At 40.7% G+C, this 16,099-nt stretch overlaps 1 protein-coding gene across 4 annotated transcripts in view; it reads left to right on the top strand.

The window, feature by feature from the left end:
* Window positions 1–16,099, top strand: part of LOC105462690 (neuronal acetylcholine receptor subunit alpha-7) — a 213,285-nt gene that overhangs the window by 192,159 nt on the left and 5,027 nt on the right. For all 4 annotated transcript variants that reach the window (XM_011709490.1, XM_011709489.1, XM_011709488.1 and 1 more), the window contains 2 exons: window positions 13,055–13,164; window positions 15,449–15,663. In XM_011709490.1, coding sequence (XP_011707792.1) covers window positions 13,055–13,164; window positions 15,449–15,663 — 325 coding nt within the window. The remainder of the gene's footprint in view (window positions 1–13,054; window positions 13,165–15,448; window positions 15,664–16,099) is intronic.

The raw sequence follows: 16,099 nt of genomic DNA, 5'->3' as shown, positions 1-16,099 counted from the left end.
TCTCTTACTCTCTTCGCTCTTGATTGGTAGCCCTTTTTTGTCTCAGAGCGATAAGCCAATCGTTGGAACAAATAAAGTAAATGACTGCGAAAATTAGAACGTGTAAACATGTCGAATTAAACACATTGCACGATGTGAGAAAGAGAATTTATGCTCCAAGAACATTTTCCTTTTCCTCTCGAGGAAGAAAAGGAATATGTCCAAGAATTTGCACGAGACGCATGTCGCTCGTATAAAAATTATTTGCACCAAAACGTCAGTCATAACCCCGTAATGCCACTCAAGAGTTAAAACTCTCTTCCGCCGCTCTACCCACCATCGCCACACTTCTCTTCCCACTTCTATAGGCTGCCTCCTGTCGCTCTGCAGTCGCGAAACTTCAACTTGCGTAGCCGTACGATAAGTAAAGCGTATGACAAGTCACTCTCTGAGCTGTACTAGCTACTTATATACCGCCACGCCACCCACCGCCATTGTCGTTGCTACCCCCGCAATTTCTAACTTCGCAACTCCTCGTAATCTCGTGTCGCTCACCTCCCGTGGATTTCTGCTCTGCGCTGTCGATCTGTCAGCCTCTCTATTAGCCCTCTGGAACGTCGCGATAGGCGCGGCTCGGCGTACAACGATCGTAGAACGATATCAACGTTTACTCCTCTTGTACGCTATGTCAGACTTGGTAGTCGCTTCTTTGCCTTTGTCTCGTTCTCTTTAACCCTATCTCTTTCTCTCTCTGTTTCTATCTCCGTCTCTCAGTTTTATCTCCGTACCTCTCTGTCTTTCGCTCTATGGTACATATTTCGAGAGCCACGAAGTTGCTTTTCTGTCTTTCTCTCTCTCTATCTCTCTCCCTCCCTCTGGCAAGGCTTACTAAAAAGTTCCACCGTAAGAAAAAAAAAGAACTTGGTTGGCGCATACTTCACGATCACGTAGAAACTTAGACCTTGTCTCGAATCACACGCAGAACTTACAATTAGTGCTCGTTCTCTCTGCCAGTCCGTTCCCCCAATTTTGTCTATTTTGATCGGAAGAGCTCTCTCTCTCTTTCTCGTTTCTTTGACACGCGTTCGAGCATCCGAGTCTGGTGCGATTGATGCAGTACGTAGTATATTACGTGCATGGCGCACACAGTGATTGATTCTGCTGCTGGTAACAAAGTGAAGTCTCAATACACGGAGCATATTGACAGTAGACGATATATGGAAAGTGCATCGCTCTCTTCCCCCCTTATTTCTACTCCACTTCTTCTTTTTCTTCTTCTTCTACTTCTTCTTCCTGTGCCACCTCGCTAATTTTGCTCACTGCTTCTGAAGTTTGGCATTGCTCGACCATGCCAAATAGTAGTTATAATTATTATACCATAGAAGCTTCTGAGGGTTCGAAGTACAAAGTTCAAGAGCGAGTATTTCCATCATGCGGCTACAATGCCTGCAAAAATCGATACGTATTTCATCGATGTGAAATGGTGAAATCTGGAATGTAACCCGAGACATGTTGATTTAAATGAAGGCCTGTTTAATTTGACATATATACGTAATATTATATACGAATATCATATGTATCCACGTATATGTGTGTACATATCGGCATTCAGTGCGAGTATAATTATACGTATTTCCGTACGAAATATCCGTACGATAGCGTCAACAATATAAAATTAAATTATTTCGGACATTGAATTATGTTACCACGCAAATTCGGCGTGTTTGTCCGAGTTACGTATACAAAACCGCAACTCTCTATTATATTTCATTAATTTTACCATGCGGCAACAAGAGTCGTTAGTACGAACACCGCTAGTTTTAATGCAAATCGAATTTTAATACGTTATACACAAGAATATTTCTATTGGAAATGCTCGCTCTCTGACCCCGATGAAAACAGATCAATTCAAGACATACAGACGTCCTTAGAACGAAGGTAATAATGATAATCTTGACGCCAGACGCCTTAAATGCAAAATCAATATAGACACAATGTATCTTTTGATATCGACATTCGAAACAGGAAGATAGATATAGATCGAAAAAAAGAGGGAAAATATAGTGAACGATTATTAAAAACGAAATGTAACCGAGAAAGAAATACTGAGGAACTTTCTGTTGAGTAAAGAATAATAGGGCAGAACGCGGACCCATTCGCGGAACGCCCCGCAAGTAATAATAGACGAATATGCGCGCGAAAATATTCACACGGAGGAACGGAGAGCTTCATATTTTAGGGATACCGGGAACGCAATCCATTATTCGTGATACACACGGAAAATATTTGCGAAGGCTAATCCGCAAATCGAAAACAAAAATATTGAAACGGATATTCGAGACCTTTTCTTTACATGTAGGTTCACACTCGCGAGTTTTCGAATCGCGTTGTGCCGGCGCGCACATGTTGAAATTAAAAATTAACGGGAAAAAAAAACAATATCTCTAGATACGCGCGATTTCGCGACGACGACAATGATCTGGCGCGATGCCGTACACCATGTATTGTATTTCGAAAATCTCGACGTGCAGCAAAATCACTGCGGTCGACTACCATGAGTGAACCACGCGCATGATAATTATGAGTTCACGCGTGGAAGGGACGATATACAACAATGCACGCATTATCAACGATGAAATAATGCGCGCAGACTTCGGCAGCGCGCGAGAGATGCTGAAGACAAAGAGGAAAAGAGAGAGAGAATGCATTACATACGCATTATACATACGCATGTATATGTATGTGTGCGGAGAAATACGAAGCTGATCGCACGAGCGGGAACAGCAACCCATTTCGATGAGGATGCAACAAATGTCGTGCTATATATCTCGCTGCAAAATATAATCTACGCCGGTGCGTATACAACGTGGAAAGAGAAGCTATTGAATTTATTGACGCTATTGAATCTCTATAATAACACAGCATTTCCACAGGTACAATATATTTATCTTCCATATACCTTTGGCTCCGTCAACGATATCAGGAAAAAAAACTCGCAATTCCACGCGGATGATAGTTTGTCATTCGCGGATAATTACAGAGAACGTGCCATCGTAAACTATGTGACTGCCATACATTAACGACATTGGTCTGGCTATTATTCGAGCAATTAGAATCAGTAATCGAAAGGGCTCAGCGAAACGGGAGCCCATCGCCACATTGTCGTAAATTTGTAGAAAAATGGAGGCTTTGCTCGAATGTTATTTTATTCCACGTACGAAAGTGGGAAATTTACTCTGTCTCGTTTTCTGGCTACCAACGGCGGCCCCGGTGATGCTTAAACCGTATGAGAATTGATCGTTCGTTAGGACAAGACACACAGTGAAATCTCCTCAGTGCAGAATCACACAAAATTACGAAATACGACGTATGCGATAATCTCAAGCAACATAAAACAGGTTTTATTTCCCGCATTAATCCGTACGCGTTAGTCCGTCCCGCGGAGTTAACCACTGTCGCGGCGCTTAGCAGTGATTCATTTTACAATTAAACGCAGTTAGGTTTAACTTCGCGAGCCATTAAGCTCTCGCGCAGCTCTTTCTCCGACGATATATCATTTTTACTGCTGATAAGCGTGGCGACGCGCGGACCGCGCAATTTGGACGACACTGTTCGAGAACTGTACCAGTAGCTGCCGTAGCTGTGCCACTGGAAACTCCTATCTTCCAGTATTTTCTCTTTCTCTCGATACCCCTCCGCCCCTCCTTATACTTTGCCAACAGAGAAGACTCTCTGGCGTGTATATATAACTTATTATTTGAACGTCCACTTCTATTATTGGTCACGTTATAGTCTCATGTATGAATAAATATATCTCAGGATCAAACATTCTATCTGATATAAACGTAAAATCGAAATTACACGTCTGCCTTCTCGTCCCTCCGTGAATACTATTTCTTCCTGCCCATTCCTCATTTCCTCACATATTTTAGAACCTGTCCTGAGCAGAATTTTAAATTCTTAACTTTTATATACAAGTTATATTTAGGTATCATTTGCGGAAATCGAAAATATCGATTATATTCCACGTTAGGGGCACAAACGAGAAAAGATTTGATAAGTTAAATTTCGCATTGTACATATATTTATGGAATCTATTATATTCTCCTTTCTCGTATCTTCTTTCTAACATGACTTTAATTTTACTTTCTTCATCTTTTCAAGTTTATGATTAAAAAGTCTTTACGCACATAAATCGCGAAATTTAATATCTGAAAAGAATTATCCCTTTTCCGCTTAAACGAAGAAGCGCAAAATATAGCGGTACAATAAAGAATTTTAGAACGTCATAAAAAATCATATAGAAGAATTCTTTAACTTTTTTAACGTTGTAAAAACGCAGAGCAGCGTGAGAGGAAGGGAAAATACACTCTGGACAAATTTTCAATCTCTGGAATCGAAACTTTGCAAGCGCGACTATGAAGAATTCGGGGCACGGCGACGGAAGGATGTAATGTAATAACTGCGCGCACATTACACTACTGGGATTCTGCATTCTCTGACGCGTTGGACCGCGAAAGGAGCGTGCTTTAAAAGAGTAATCCGCATACGGGACGCCATATAAACGGTCTGCCAAACTGTCGACAATAATCTCAGTCGGAACATGCGTTTCTCCGCTAAGGGGATACGATAAGTGCCGCGAAAATCCGTTCGCGATGCGGTAAGCGGTGCACCAAACGCATTGAATAAAATTCCGAGATATCGCACCCAACGTATGGACCGCGACGTGGTGCGGCGAAATTTACGACTCCTTCGCTCTCGTACGTGCAACAGTCGTATAAACGAGCCGTACCGCTGAATCTTCGTTACAAGAAATATGAACTTCGCAGAAATGCTACGTGACTCCTTATGAATTATCTCACTCTCTCTCCCTCTCTCTCTCTCTCTCTCTCTCAACAAAATTTAAACCATCACACGAGTCACTTAAAATAACTCAATCTCTCAAGCAGGATATTTGAATATACAAATGTGTGCAGTAACTTGGCACTATTTTTATTCCCATAATTTTTCATTTTCTCTTTCTCAAAAGACAGAGAATCCTTCCCTCCTATATGCAATCTTTAAGAACTAGTGTTTACTTTTTTATAATTATTTTAAATATCTGATACAAAGCCGCAAAATATATACGATACGCCGTCTTTTTCGGAATGCTGCCTGCAAATATCCACTGGATTACTTGGTTTAAATAATGCGCTGAAAGAATTGCTATTGGTAACGATAGTCGCATCGCAGACGCGAGGCACAATGGAGCAACAATGCCGCGGAAACTCGTATAGCGTTCAACGTGATTTATTTATTTACACCTCCGCACGTAGCCATCGACCACGTACGCTCACAAAAGCGCAAGCTACCGACAGGTGGACGATACTGATAAAAATCGTAAGAGAACTCGCGTGTGACTTATTTAAATGCCGCTGTATAGGTAGTGTGTGTATCGCTAACATCCGCCCACGCGACAAAACGAAACGAGGCTACGTCGTCGCCGGCTACAATGGCCATCGTGTAAAGCGGAGACTCTCAACAGTTTGTATACCGAAGTCCGTAACGTTTAACGATTTAATTGCCATAATGTCAGATTAAATAATAATTTACATGCTTGGATATTATTCCAGTTAGTAGAAGAGTGTGTACGAGATAACGTAAAAAATTATTAATTGTCAGCAACTCTATGTCTTTTTAAACTTTTTTTTTCATTTAATTTTTTTCTCTCTCAATTACAATGTAAAGCATTTAGTAGAAAAGCATCTATTTGTATCAATTATAATAATTATAAATCGTTTGTCGTAAAGTAAAAAAACTAAATCTACTTTTGTCCGTAAAACGATATCTATGCAAATACTAAAAGAATAGAAGATAACACGTCGATACGCTTATCATCGTAACCTCGTATCTCTTCCAGTCGATCGAAGAATTCAATCGAGCAGGTGGACGGTCTCGAAGAGCCACTCGACCATGCCATGCGGGTTTCTACGACTCCTTCTTCCGTGTTCCTTCTTTTTTCCGTGCTTCCTCCTTCCGTATTCTCGCAGCCAGCTACGAAACGACCCGCTGCAGTCTCCGAGTATCATGCAACTTTGACGAACGCCCGTACTCGAGAACGTTCGCTACTTTATTCCCCGTTCTTCGTGGCTGCACAATGAGTCGACGATTTCTCTTTTCTCCTCCCTCATCATGACTTACTTCTTCTCTCTCTCCCACTCTCTCGCTGGGATAAAATTGCAACCGTTTCCACAAAGATCGAACGATGCGAGTCGACTTCTCTCGTTGAGAGAGTTATTTTAAGAAGAGAAGTTTTCGCAAGAGAGAGAGAGAGAGAGAGAGAGAGAGAGAGAGAGAGAGAGAGAGAGAGAGAGAAAAGCTTGCGATGCTCGGGACCGAGAAAGCGAGAACTTACGAGGAAGTCAGAATCGGGAGTAATATTGTGGCGGAACTTCGACGCGAAATCGCAAGAGAGCAATCTTTGTAATAGTCCTCTTTCGACACATCGCGGCGCACTTTTCAGATGGTTCCTCCCTCCAAACTTTTCATTCGCCCCGCGGAGTTTGCACTGAGTCCGACTGAGAAAATACTGGCAAACTACATAAATAATCCGATCCCGTTGACGGAGATATGGCGACCGAAGTACGAAATACGAGGTTGTAAATGGTGCGACTTTACAGAGAAGAGGGAACATTTCAGAATATTTTCCTCAGAAAACAGCGTTTCCGCCGGACGCGGAGAGTCCACGTAACTGTATAAAAGTCGGAAGACGTAAAAAGCGTTCGCACGTGGCCGGGTCATAAACGCACGCGTGCAGTAATCAAAGGCGGCCACAAAACGTACGACGATACGTATAAAACGGTGGAAACGAGGCAGGAAAACGAGGCGCGGCAGTGCCGGACAAGAAGAGAAAGGGACCGGGAATGAGAAACGACATTTATGAAAAGCAAAAGGAGGAGCCTGCGCTTCCTAGGAATGTGTGCACATGACCGCTCGGGATAATTGAAAAGTAATGGAAAAACGAGTAAAAATATTATGGCGAGAGAGATTCTTATATATAAATGCAATCGGGTATTTCTCTTCATTTTGCAGACTCGAAGAAGCATCGTTGACGGGAAAAACAGCGGAGAGCGTCCCTACGTGACATCTCTAGCAAAAATCGAGCAAATAACGAGGTGTAATGTAAGACGAGCGCGGGGGAGGGGCGAGATGAGAGGGAAAATAATGGAAAAGCCGAGTGTTCCTATGACAAGATTGGTGATCAGAAAACGAACAGAGAAAACCCGCCAGTCGGCGACGTAATGAGAACAATCGTTCTCCGGGAGCGTCAAAGAACATTGCAAGAGTATATTAAAATTCGTAGTAGTCATCTGCAGGAATGAGATCTCTCCGCGACTCTCGACTGTAAACGACATTACGCCAGAACTGTAAAAATGCCTACCTTAAAAGCGGAAAAAAGTCGGGATCGAGCGATTAAGGGGTAATGCAAGTGCCAGGTCAGCCGGATGCCGGGTGGCTTGATATCAGAATGGAGGAAAACTTTGCAAAATGATACTGTAGACAAGCAAGATGATTTTGTAGAGGAGCAACAGCAACGCAATTAACGTAACGTGGCTGTCATAAAGAAAGTTTGAAGTGCTGCTCAGGCAATCAGGAAACGCAATGATGTCGTCGCCGATAATTCTCGGCGGTATTTTATCTCCTTGAAAAGTGTAACTTTCGATAACGACAGCAATGCGTTTATTAAGTGTTCAAAGTGAAGACGCCAGCGGAATATCCTGTTCGTCTATCGCGTCTCTCCGGCAAGATCCGCGACATTGTTGAAATTGGAATCATTGAAATTGCTGTATAAGCACTCGAACTAATTTCACTAACTCAACGTTGAAATAAATACGATTTATAAGTTACATTTGATAGGATATGGAAATGGTCGAAGGACACTGTCTATACGCGATCATCAAAGTAGTCAAGCACTTTTATTGTTAATTCATGTCTAACAAGATGAGCTCGGAAACGCTTGCGCGATAGCCGAGGCAAGGTAAGAGGAGAAGAGAATAGAAGAGAGAAATAAAATGCGGATAAGCGTTCGTAGTATCGATAAAACCGGTCGTTCTGAGTAACCAAGGGTCAGTTTCGCAAGTCGTACGTAAATGCGGAAATTGAGTAAAGTAGTAAAGCCGGACGCGCTGAACGGGGACGTAAAGCTCATAATAAAAAAGTGATGGATGCAATTTGCTAAGACATACGCACGAAAGAGAGAGAAAGAGAGAGAGAGAGACATGTTATATAACCGTGTAACGGACGAATTACTCCATCGACAAGTCGCTCGAAGTAATTAAGGGAAAGGAAAAAAGCGCTTTCGACGAAAGGAAATGCATCCGGAAAACGAGATGAACGACGAGAGCCTTGGACTAGTTAATGGAATCGAAAAAAGGGCAAAACGAGCGTCGATAATGAAATTAATTAGTTCGCGTAAGTAGAGCTACATTCGGAGTACTAACGGAAGCTCTACAAAACGCGGGAATGCGGAAAGTGCTACGAGCAACACATCTTATCAAAAATTATCCACGATCGATCGTTTACGCAGGTATGATACTGACTAGGACGATAATTAATTCTTCGGCGAGTCGACAATCTTTATTATCTTGCACAAGAGCCGTAATATCTGATATTAACATAAATCCAATATTAATCTGATACTTACATTATTCCGCAAATTATATATATATATATATATATATATATATATATATATACACATACACACATATACACGTGTATATAATAATCTCCGTTTTGTATACTTTAATATGTGTTACATATGCTAGGTACGTTAAAACGTTAAATAGAAATTGGAACATAAAATGTTCGCGAATACATTAAAACTGGGACGAATCAAATAAGAATTTAATTATGTTCAGAAAAGATCTATTTAAAACTTTAACTCTGTTATTATGAAACCGTAGACTCCTTATGAAACAGGTACAGGATAATTCTTTAAAAGTACGGTGTCGATGATGATGTGAATAGCATCATAGTTACATGAATGGTAACGTGAATGAAATCCTCCTCCGTTTATATATATATATATATATACATATATATACTCAAGGAAATTAACTTAAAAGCCGTAAAAATGAGAAGAATTTAAATTGCCACTCTAGCGTCTCTTCAATGGAAGTTATTCCGCTTGTAAAACTTTTAACGCTTCGCAATTATAAACCGCAATTAAAGACCGTGTCAGGCCGGCGTTGAAACGAAATATATATCTTTAAAAGTCTATTTTCCGTCGCGTTTCTTTAGTTCCTTCAATGACATATTATTTTGTAATTCGAACCGATAATAATTCTTGAAAAATAATTGCTTTGTATACAACTGCGAAAAGAATTGACATATAAAATAAAATCCGTGCCGGATTTTTAGTTTTCTATTGTAACTTGCTATAACATGAAAACGCGATTCTTCGATTCATCAATCACGCGTTATTATTGTTTGTTTTCTCACCAAATTATTTCGTAAAGCGGCGAAACATCGACGTTCATTACAATGATTCGTAAATTCTCCATTAACCATCACATTAACCGGTCCGGCGTTGCAACGCATGTAATAACTAATTAATTCGCTGGAATAATTTAAATTACGACCTATCTGTCAGTTGGAAATTTGACGACGTCAGCTATTTCATCGGATATAATTAAATTGGAGCATATGACGGCTGAAATAAAGCGTACACGCAGCCGAAGTTGGAATATGTATTTTCCAAAGTTTTTTCGGCCCTGCCACAACCGGATCAAACAATCGGACGAGCCTGTTAATAAAGCTAGAAAACGAAATGCTCTTTACGCTTCGTATTGGACGTAATTTTTGTCCGCTATCTCAGTTCATATTTGCCTACGTGCACACGAAACAAATATTTGAAGTAAATATCGCTAGTTATGATGTCGCACGTACCGGCAGTTTCGCCGAAATGTATAATGTTCTCTTCATGCTGCATTAATGCAAAAACCGCCGCATCATGTTTAATTCGGGAGAATACGTCGTTCGATCTAATACCCATGAAAAACAAATTTATTTATGAAAACGACGAATGTTTCCATCAATAAATATACATAAACAATTATCCCTCTCTCAAGGGGAGAGGGAAAGAGAGAGAGAGATCCCAATTGTAGATCAAACGATTTAACGAAACCAGAGTTAGAGTGCATCAAACAAAAAATATCCTGAATCTCTTCGTACTGAATTTTAGACGATAATTTATCTTGGCTTTAACTTAATGAAGATAACATATCACTGTTAAATAAAGATACTCGATATCTTTGCTTTTAAGGTTTTAATTCCCTACATCTCGGTCCAGCTTCCGTTCCTGCGAAATCAATCAAGCGATTTTGCTTTCATGATAGATCGAAATTTCCAGCGAACGATCAATGGAAGGATTAAGTAACTCGAAACGTCATAAATATACAGCTGGCACGTAATGGCAAGCGAGTCTTAAGGATCCATTAATAAAGGCACGAGAGGAGATAGCCGCGCTTTCGTACACGGCGATTAATCACAGCCTGAAGACGCTCGTGCCCGGAGCTTTATGGAGCCGTTAAACATAGCCGCCGAGATAACACGAGAAGTTAAAAAGGCAACCCTTTTAGCATTTTATTCGCCGCCACTTGAAGCTCTCCCGTTCCTTCTTTTTATTTTCGCGCGCGTGCGCGTCCCAGCTCGGAGTTGCTCATTTGCGAGTCTCTGCGCTTTGATGTAGTATATTTCGGATGCACGCGCCATGGCCCGAGCCATGACGATCTAATAATTTAAGGGGAAAGTTCGGGGGCCCGTAATTAGAATTATGCGAGCAAATCCTCGCAGATGCAGAAAGGGGGATAAATATTCGACTGTGCGTCCGCGCGAAGGACGAGGCAAATGAAAATGTACCGTTCGAAAATCTTTTCAATTTGCGAGAAACCTTTTGCGTCCGCGCGACACACCATTGCACGGATTGCACCGCTATAATAAGCTTAGTTATTTACTTGTGAAAAAAAGTAATCCGAGGGAAGAGTGGAATATTAGAATATTTCACAGCATGGCGCCGGAATATTTTATAACGAAACGTTAAAGAGATTTTAAGATCGATTTAATGTTTTACACAGTAATTTAAATGTGCGCCGATAGGGCTGATTATTTTCGTCATGAGAGGGAGAAGATAAACTTCTCTAAACCGCTACAATATGTAACATAAGACTAATAGAAAAATAAAAAGAAGTGTTTACTAACTGTCGTTGATGCGTACCACTTGCGATCGAAACAAACTTCGATTACAGTAGATCCCCCGACGCTTCAAGACGACTTTCTTGAGGAATTCTGTGTTAATCGTGATTGACGCAAGATAGTCGCCGCATCGATGATAAAAATCGAGAGATGAACTGCATCCCAATCCGATCGTAGTTGGCGTAGTCTTAACCGCAGCTTAAACGTTCTCACGATATGCATCCCTGTGTACTCTTGCGTATTTCTTGAGTATTATTAGATACCGCGGGTCGTTGACAAACCTGTAGAGGGTTACCCGAAGGCTTTTGTGTGTATACTTTTCGATAAAATTGCATTTTTCGATAGCTGCATGATAGCGTAAGCGTTTTCTCTCCGTCGCAAATTTCTCTGCGCAACACACCATTGCCTCCTCCCTTTCGTAACACGTCTACACGTACTCCGCGCGCAAGTAAGTACATTCTACTCTCAATTTTCTTATTTTCGCTTATCTAACACCAAGAAAACTGACGTACGTAAGTTACCCCCCCTCACCGTTCCGGCGAAATGAGAAACGCTGACTTCAGCGTAACTTCAGCAGGTGAACTGGGTTACGCGTATCGATGTATATCCACTGTAGAAATTCTAGAGATGTTAGAGAATCCCGTTAGATGAGTGAATCCGCTTGAATATAAGTCTCACGAAAGTCCGAGAGAAAAAAACTGAGGGATATCCAAAGAACGTTTTCAACAGAAATTAGAACGTCCTTCGGCTATCTTTGCGACACATTCCTTAGACATTTTTTTTTTATTGCCTGCTCAAATAACGTAGAAGTGCGAAAAGCGCGTAAAGGAACACCTGGAGGAATATCTCGTAGACGCCTCTCCGGCGTGTCCTGTAGATATTTTTGTTGCTGAATGTAATGCGTATGCTATATTCTTACTCATGTATATGCGTGCTTTTATCTTTAGCTTTCTATCTCTGTCTATATGTGTTAATCTGTCCCGATTATTATATTACCGAGCAATAATACCGCTTATTACGCTTGTCTCTTTGTTTCTCTCACAACTTTCGCCTCGAGTGTGAGTCGCAAGAGTCGATTCCCGTGACAGGTCCATTCGGATGGCACTGAACCGTCGGTGTGTTGTGACTGCGAGTGTGTCATCGTGGCGTGTGTGTCTTCACTCGCACGGAGGGGCTCGAATTCTCGCCGCGTCTGGAGAATGTTCCGTGTGTAATACTCGCTGTGCTGTTCACTATACTACTAGAGCATAGAGAAATCGGCGAGGGCGTTCTAAGAAAAGCCCTCCCCGGCAGGAAGAGAAAAAGGGCTTGAAGATAAAAAGGGCTAATGTACGATACGGGAATTGCACAGAGAATAGAAAAGAAGGCATAACTGCCCAAGTGGCCCGAGCGAATTGAAAGCGCACTCCTGTTCGATAAATATAATATCAGGAAATCCGTGAAGATATCGCATTAAAAAGAGCGGCGTTGTTCTCTTTGAAAAAGCGCGATTCGCGTAAAAAACATTTCACAGACGCGGACATTCTCCCGCGATGTCTGAATTTCTGAGCCTCTCCGCGCGCACCGGAAAACGCGCGAGCACTCGTACGTCTCGTACTAAGCGAATGAAAGATTATCGAATATGTATGTCGAGCACAAAAATGGAACGGATGGTATCAAGTAAAAAGATTCGCGAGCGGGAAGACGATTACGATCTGAGCCGAACTAAAGAGAATCCAGGAGAATAATCTTTCATTCTCAACGAGGCTGCTAAGCATCGTCGATCCAAATATTTCCGTGACTAATCGCCTTCTTTTTGTATTTTTTCTTCGGGGGATTTTCGGGAATCGCCTCGATTCAGGATCATACTTCAATTGCATCATGTTCATGGTGGCGAGCAGCGTCGTGCTGACCGTTCTGGTGCTCAACTATCATCACAGATCGCCCGACAGATACGTGATGCCAAATTGGGTAAGAAAATATGTACAATTGAATTGACTATATCGCAAATAGTTGACTCTAATTAACGATAAATAACAGTATATAATATAAATGTGATAAATGTAGCGTGTATTATTAATGACGCAATGTTGAAATAAACAAACGGTAATTTCGAATTTTGAAACAAATGACTCTAATAACTAAATAAACGCTAATAAATAAATAAATAAACGCTAATAAACGTTGATAAATGTAATCATTATAATCGCGCAGCTATTTATCCTTCTCTTTGTAACTTTGTGCGTTTTCTATCCAGTTGAAATTGTCTATCGTTCGCGCAGTCTTTGTAGAACGGATTGTAACGCGTATCGTTACACCAGCTTAAAAGAAAATTAATTAAACCATCACACAGTGCAGTCGGATCTTTTTTTAATTTGCTCTGAAAGAACGATTTGGCCGATCGTGCGGTAAAATATTTTATTTGAATAAAGGTTAATCATTTTAGATACATAGCGGAGTAAGCTGCTTAACTAAACGGATTAAACAAGATTCCACTTGCTTTCGTCATTGTTGTAGTGGCATTATATCGAAATTGTTACAAATTTAATTGCCTTCTATTACGCTCTATAATTGAATAAGCAACAATTTCGAAATTGTACAATATAATTTACAATCGCGATGATAAAATACGATCATGCACGGAAAGAACGATTTTATTGAAAGGTCTGAAAATTTTGCTAAATACAGATCTGAAAATAATTGTTTGTTGAATCATCAAAATAATTTGTTGAAATGTTAAAATAACATGAATGTTAAAATGCTGATAAGCATTGCTATAAAATGTTTTGATATTCTAGCAATCATTTTGACTTTCCCACAAAATTATTTTGATTATTGAACAAAAATTATTTTCAGATCTGGTTCAGCAAAATTGTGCTTTCCGTGTATATAAGCGTTTATCAGATCCATTTTTTTTAATTTATCATTATTTTCAACGGAATATTCAAATTTTAATAAAATTAACAAATTATATCTTAATATTTCTATTGCCTTATTTAAAGCAAGTGGAAATTGTTACGAAAAAAAAAATCAGAGGCAGCTTTCACGAATTCGGAACAATGCGAAATAATTCAAACCGTTGCACGCAAAGGATACTTCGCGTAATGGTTAGCAATATGTTTTGTACGGTAAGCTTCGCGGTGTGGCTTGTTACTACTATTTGGAAACGGTGCTTTCTTGGAAGTTTAAAATGCCTTCGAGGTGTTATTACTCACTCTCGGCCAGCGGCAGTCGGTTAGTGCAAGTTTCTTCATGCAAGTCAACACAGTACATGTGAATTGTTTGGATATTTCAGATTCAAACAAGTACGCCGCGTTTACAAAACACCGTAGTGTGTATTTGCACAATACGTCAATATAATATGATATTGCATAGAATTTTTAATTTGATTATTCCGCTAAAAAAACATACAATTCGGCTATCATGTTTAGATATAAAAGAAGCCAAAATTTAAAATTTACCGAGTAAATATTTTACTCTCTAAATCTGAATCAGTGGAAAAGTCACTGATTGACTCAGTAACGCCTTGCATCGTTAATGAATAAGTGAAACAGAGGGAATCCGCTGTGCAATTAGCGAGAACAGCGAAGTCCACTGATTTGTCAACGATTATAGCGATTATTCACTTATTTATTAGTGATTTCCGAGAGACAATGAAGTTGAATTTCACTGATTACCAGTGACATACTTGAAACTGATGCATTCAATGACCATTGATAATCTGCGACTATCCACTGATTCAGATTTAGAGAGTATAGTTACGATTTTTTTTTTTTTAATGTTGTATCATTAAAGGAGTAAAAATATACAGATATTTGAAATATTTCACGGTATTGATCATTGAAAGAAGCCGCTGTGTCACGGCAAGACAAATTATTCTGAACGGTAATGTAGAATATAAAAGATATCGTAACTTGGGAATTTCTCGTATCTTTCATTTTAGAATATATTCAAAATAAGAAACGCTCGGCTATCCCTTAGAGTGACGCTTATCGCAAAGTGTTCGTGGCTTAAACTACATATTGTAAATCCCTGGAAAGTATCAAACTTTGAATATGATGAGCGCGCGCGGACGCCACTTTAAAATTCTATACTCTCCAATTTCTGAACGGTTTTTCGTTCTCGTTATAAGAGAGAGAGAGAGAGATTCAGGGGAATGAAGTTGCGAGGAATTTTTGTTGGAGAGCGGCGATACACGATGCGCGATACAGTTACGAAGTTTAACGAGTCAATAATTCCATGTGTTCTCATGCAGATTAAATTACTGTTTCTACAATGGCTGCCGTGTGTGTTGCGCATGAGTCGGCCGGGCAAGAAGATCACGAAGAAGACCATCCTCATGAGTAATCGGATGAAGGAGCTGGAGCTGCAGGAGAGGAGCAGTAAGAGTTTACTGGCGAACGTTTTAGATATCGACGATGATTTTCGCCATGGGAACAGCGCCGCGAATCCTGCCTCGGGCTATATAAGGTACCACGAGTTTCTCCATCCATTCGATCTTTTCAGCTCGTTGCGTTCGGCGAAAATTCCGCGACGGCTTTGACACATCCATTTTCTCGGTCAGCTGCGCTCTTCTTTTTTTTCCCCCCACTGACAATACGGGGCGGCTGTTGTTTGGCGGGCAAATGTTGTTCGCGGTGGAAAACAGAAACCCGCGCGCGTGCGTGTCACATTTTAATCCCATCGCGCGAAAAAGCAATGAAAGAGAAAATGCGTCCCGGATGCGTGCGAAACGCATATAATAATCCATTGTGAGCGATCGGACGGGCGGCAACGGGCGCGGCATCGTGAATGAACGAGATGCGCGGACACGTGTATCTGAATAAATATACGCGTTGCCGCGCGTAACTCAGCTCGCGCGCGTTCGCCCAACGCTATTTTACAGTTCTATCGTACGGGGGGGGGG

The sequence above is a fragment of the Wasmannia auropunctata genome, unplaced genomic scaffold (genome assembly GCF_000956235.1).
Source record: "Wasmannia auropunctata unplaced genomic scaffold, wasmannia.A_1.0 LD336095.1, whole genome shotgun sequence".
Lineage (NCBI taxonomy): Eukaryota > Metazoa > Arthropoda > Insecta > Hymenoptera > Formicidae > Wasmannia > Wasmannia auropunctata.
This window is presented reverse-complemented; position numbering and strand designations above follow the sequence as displayed.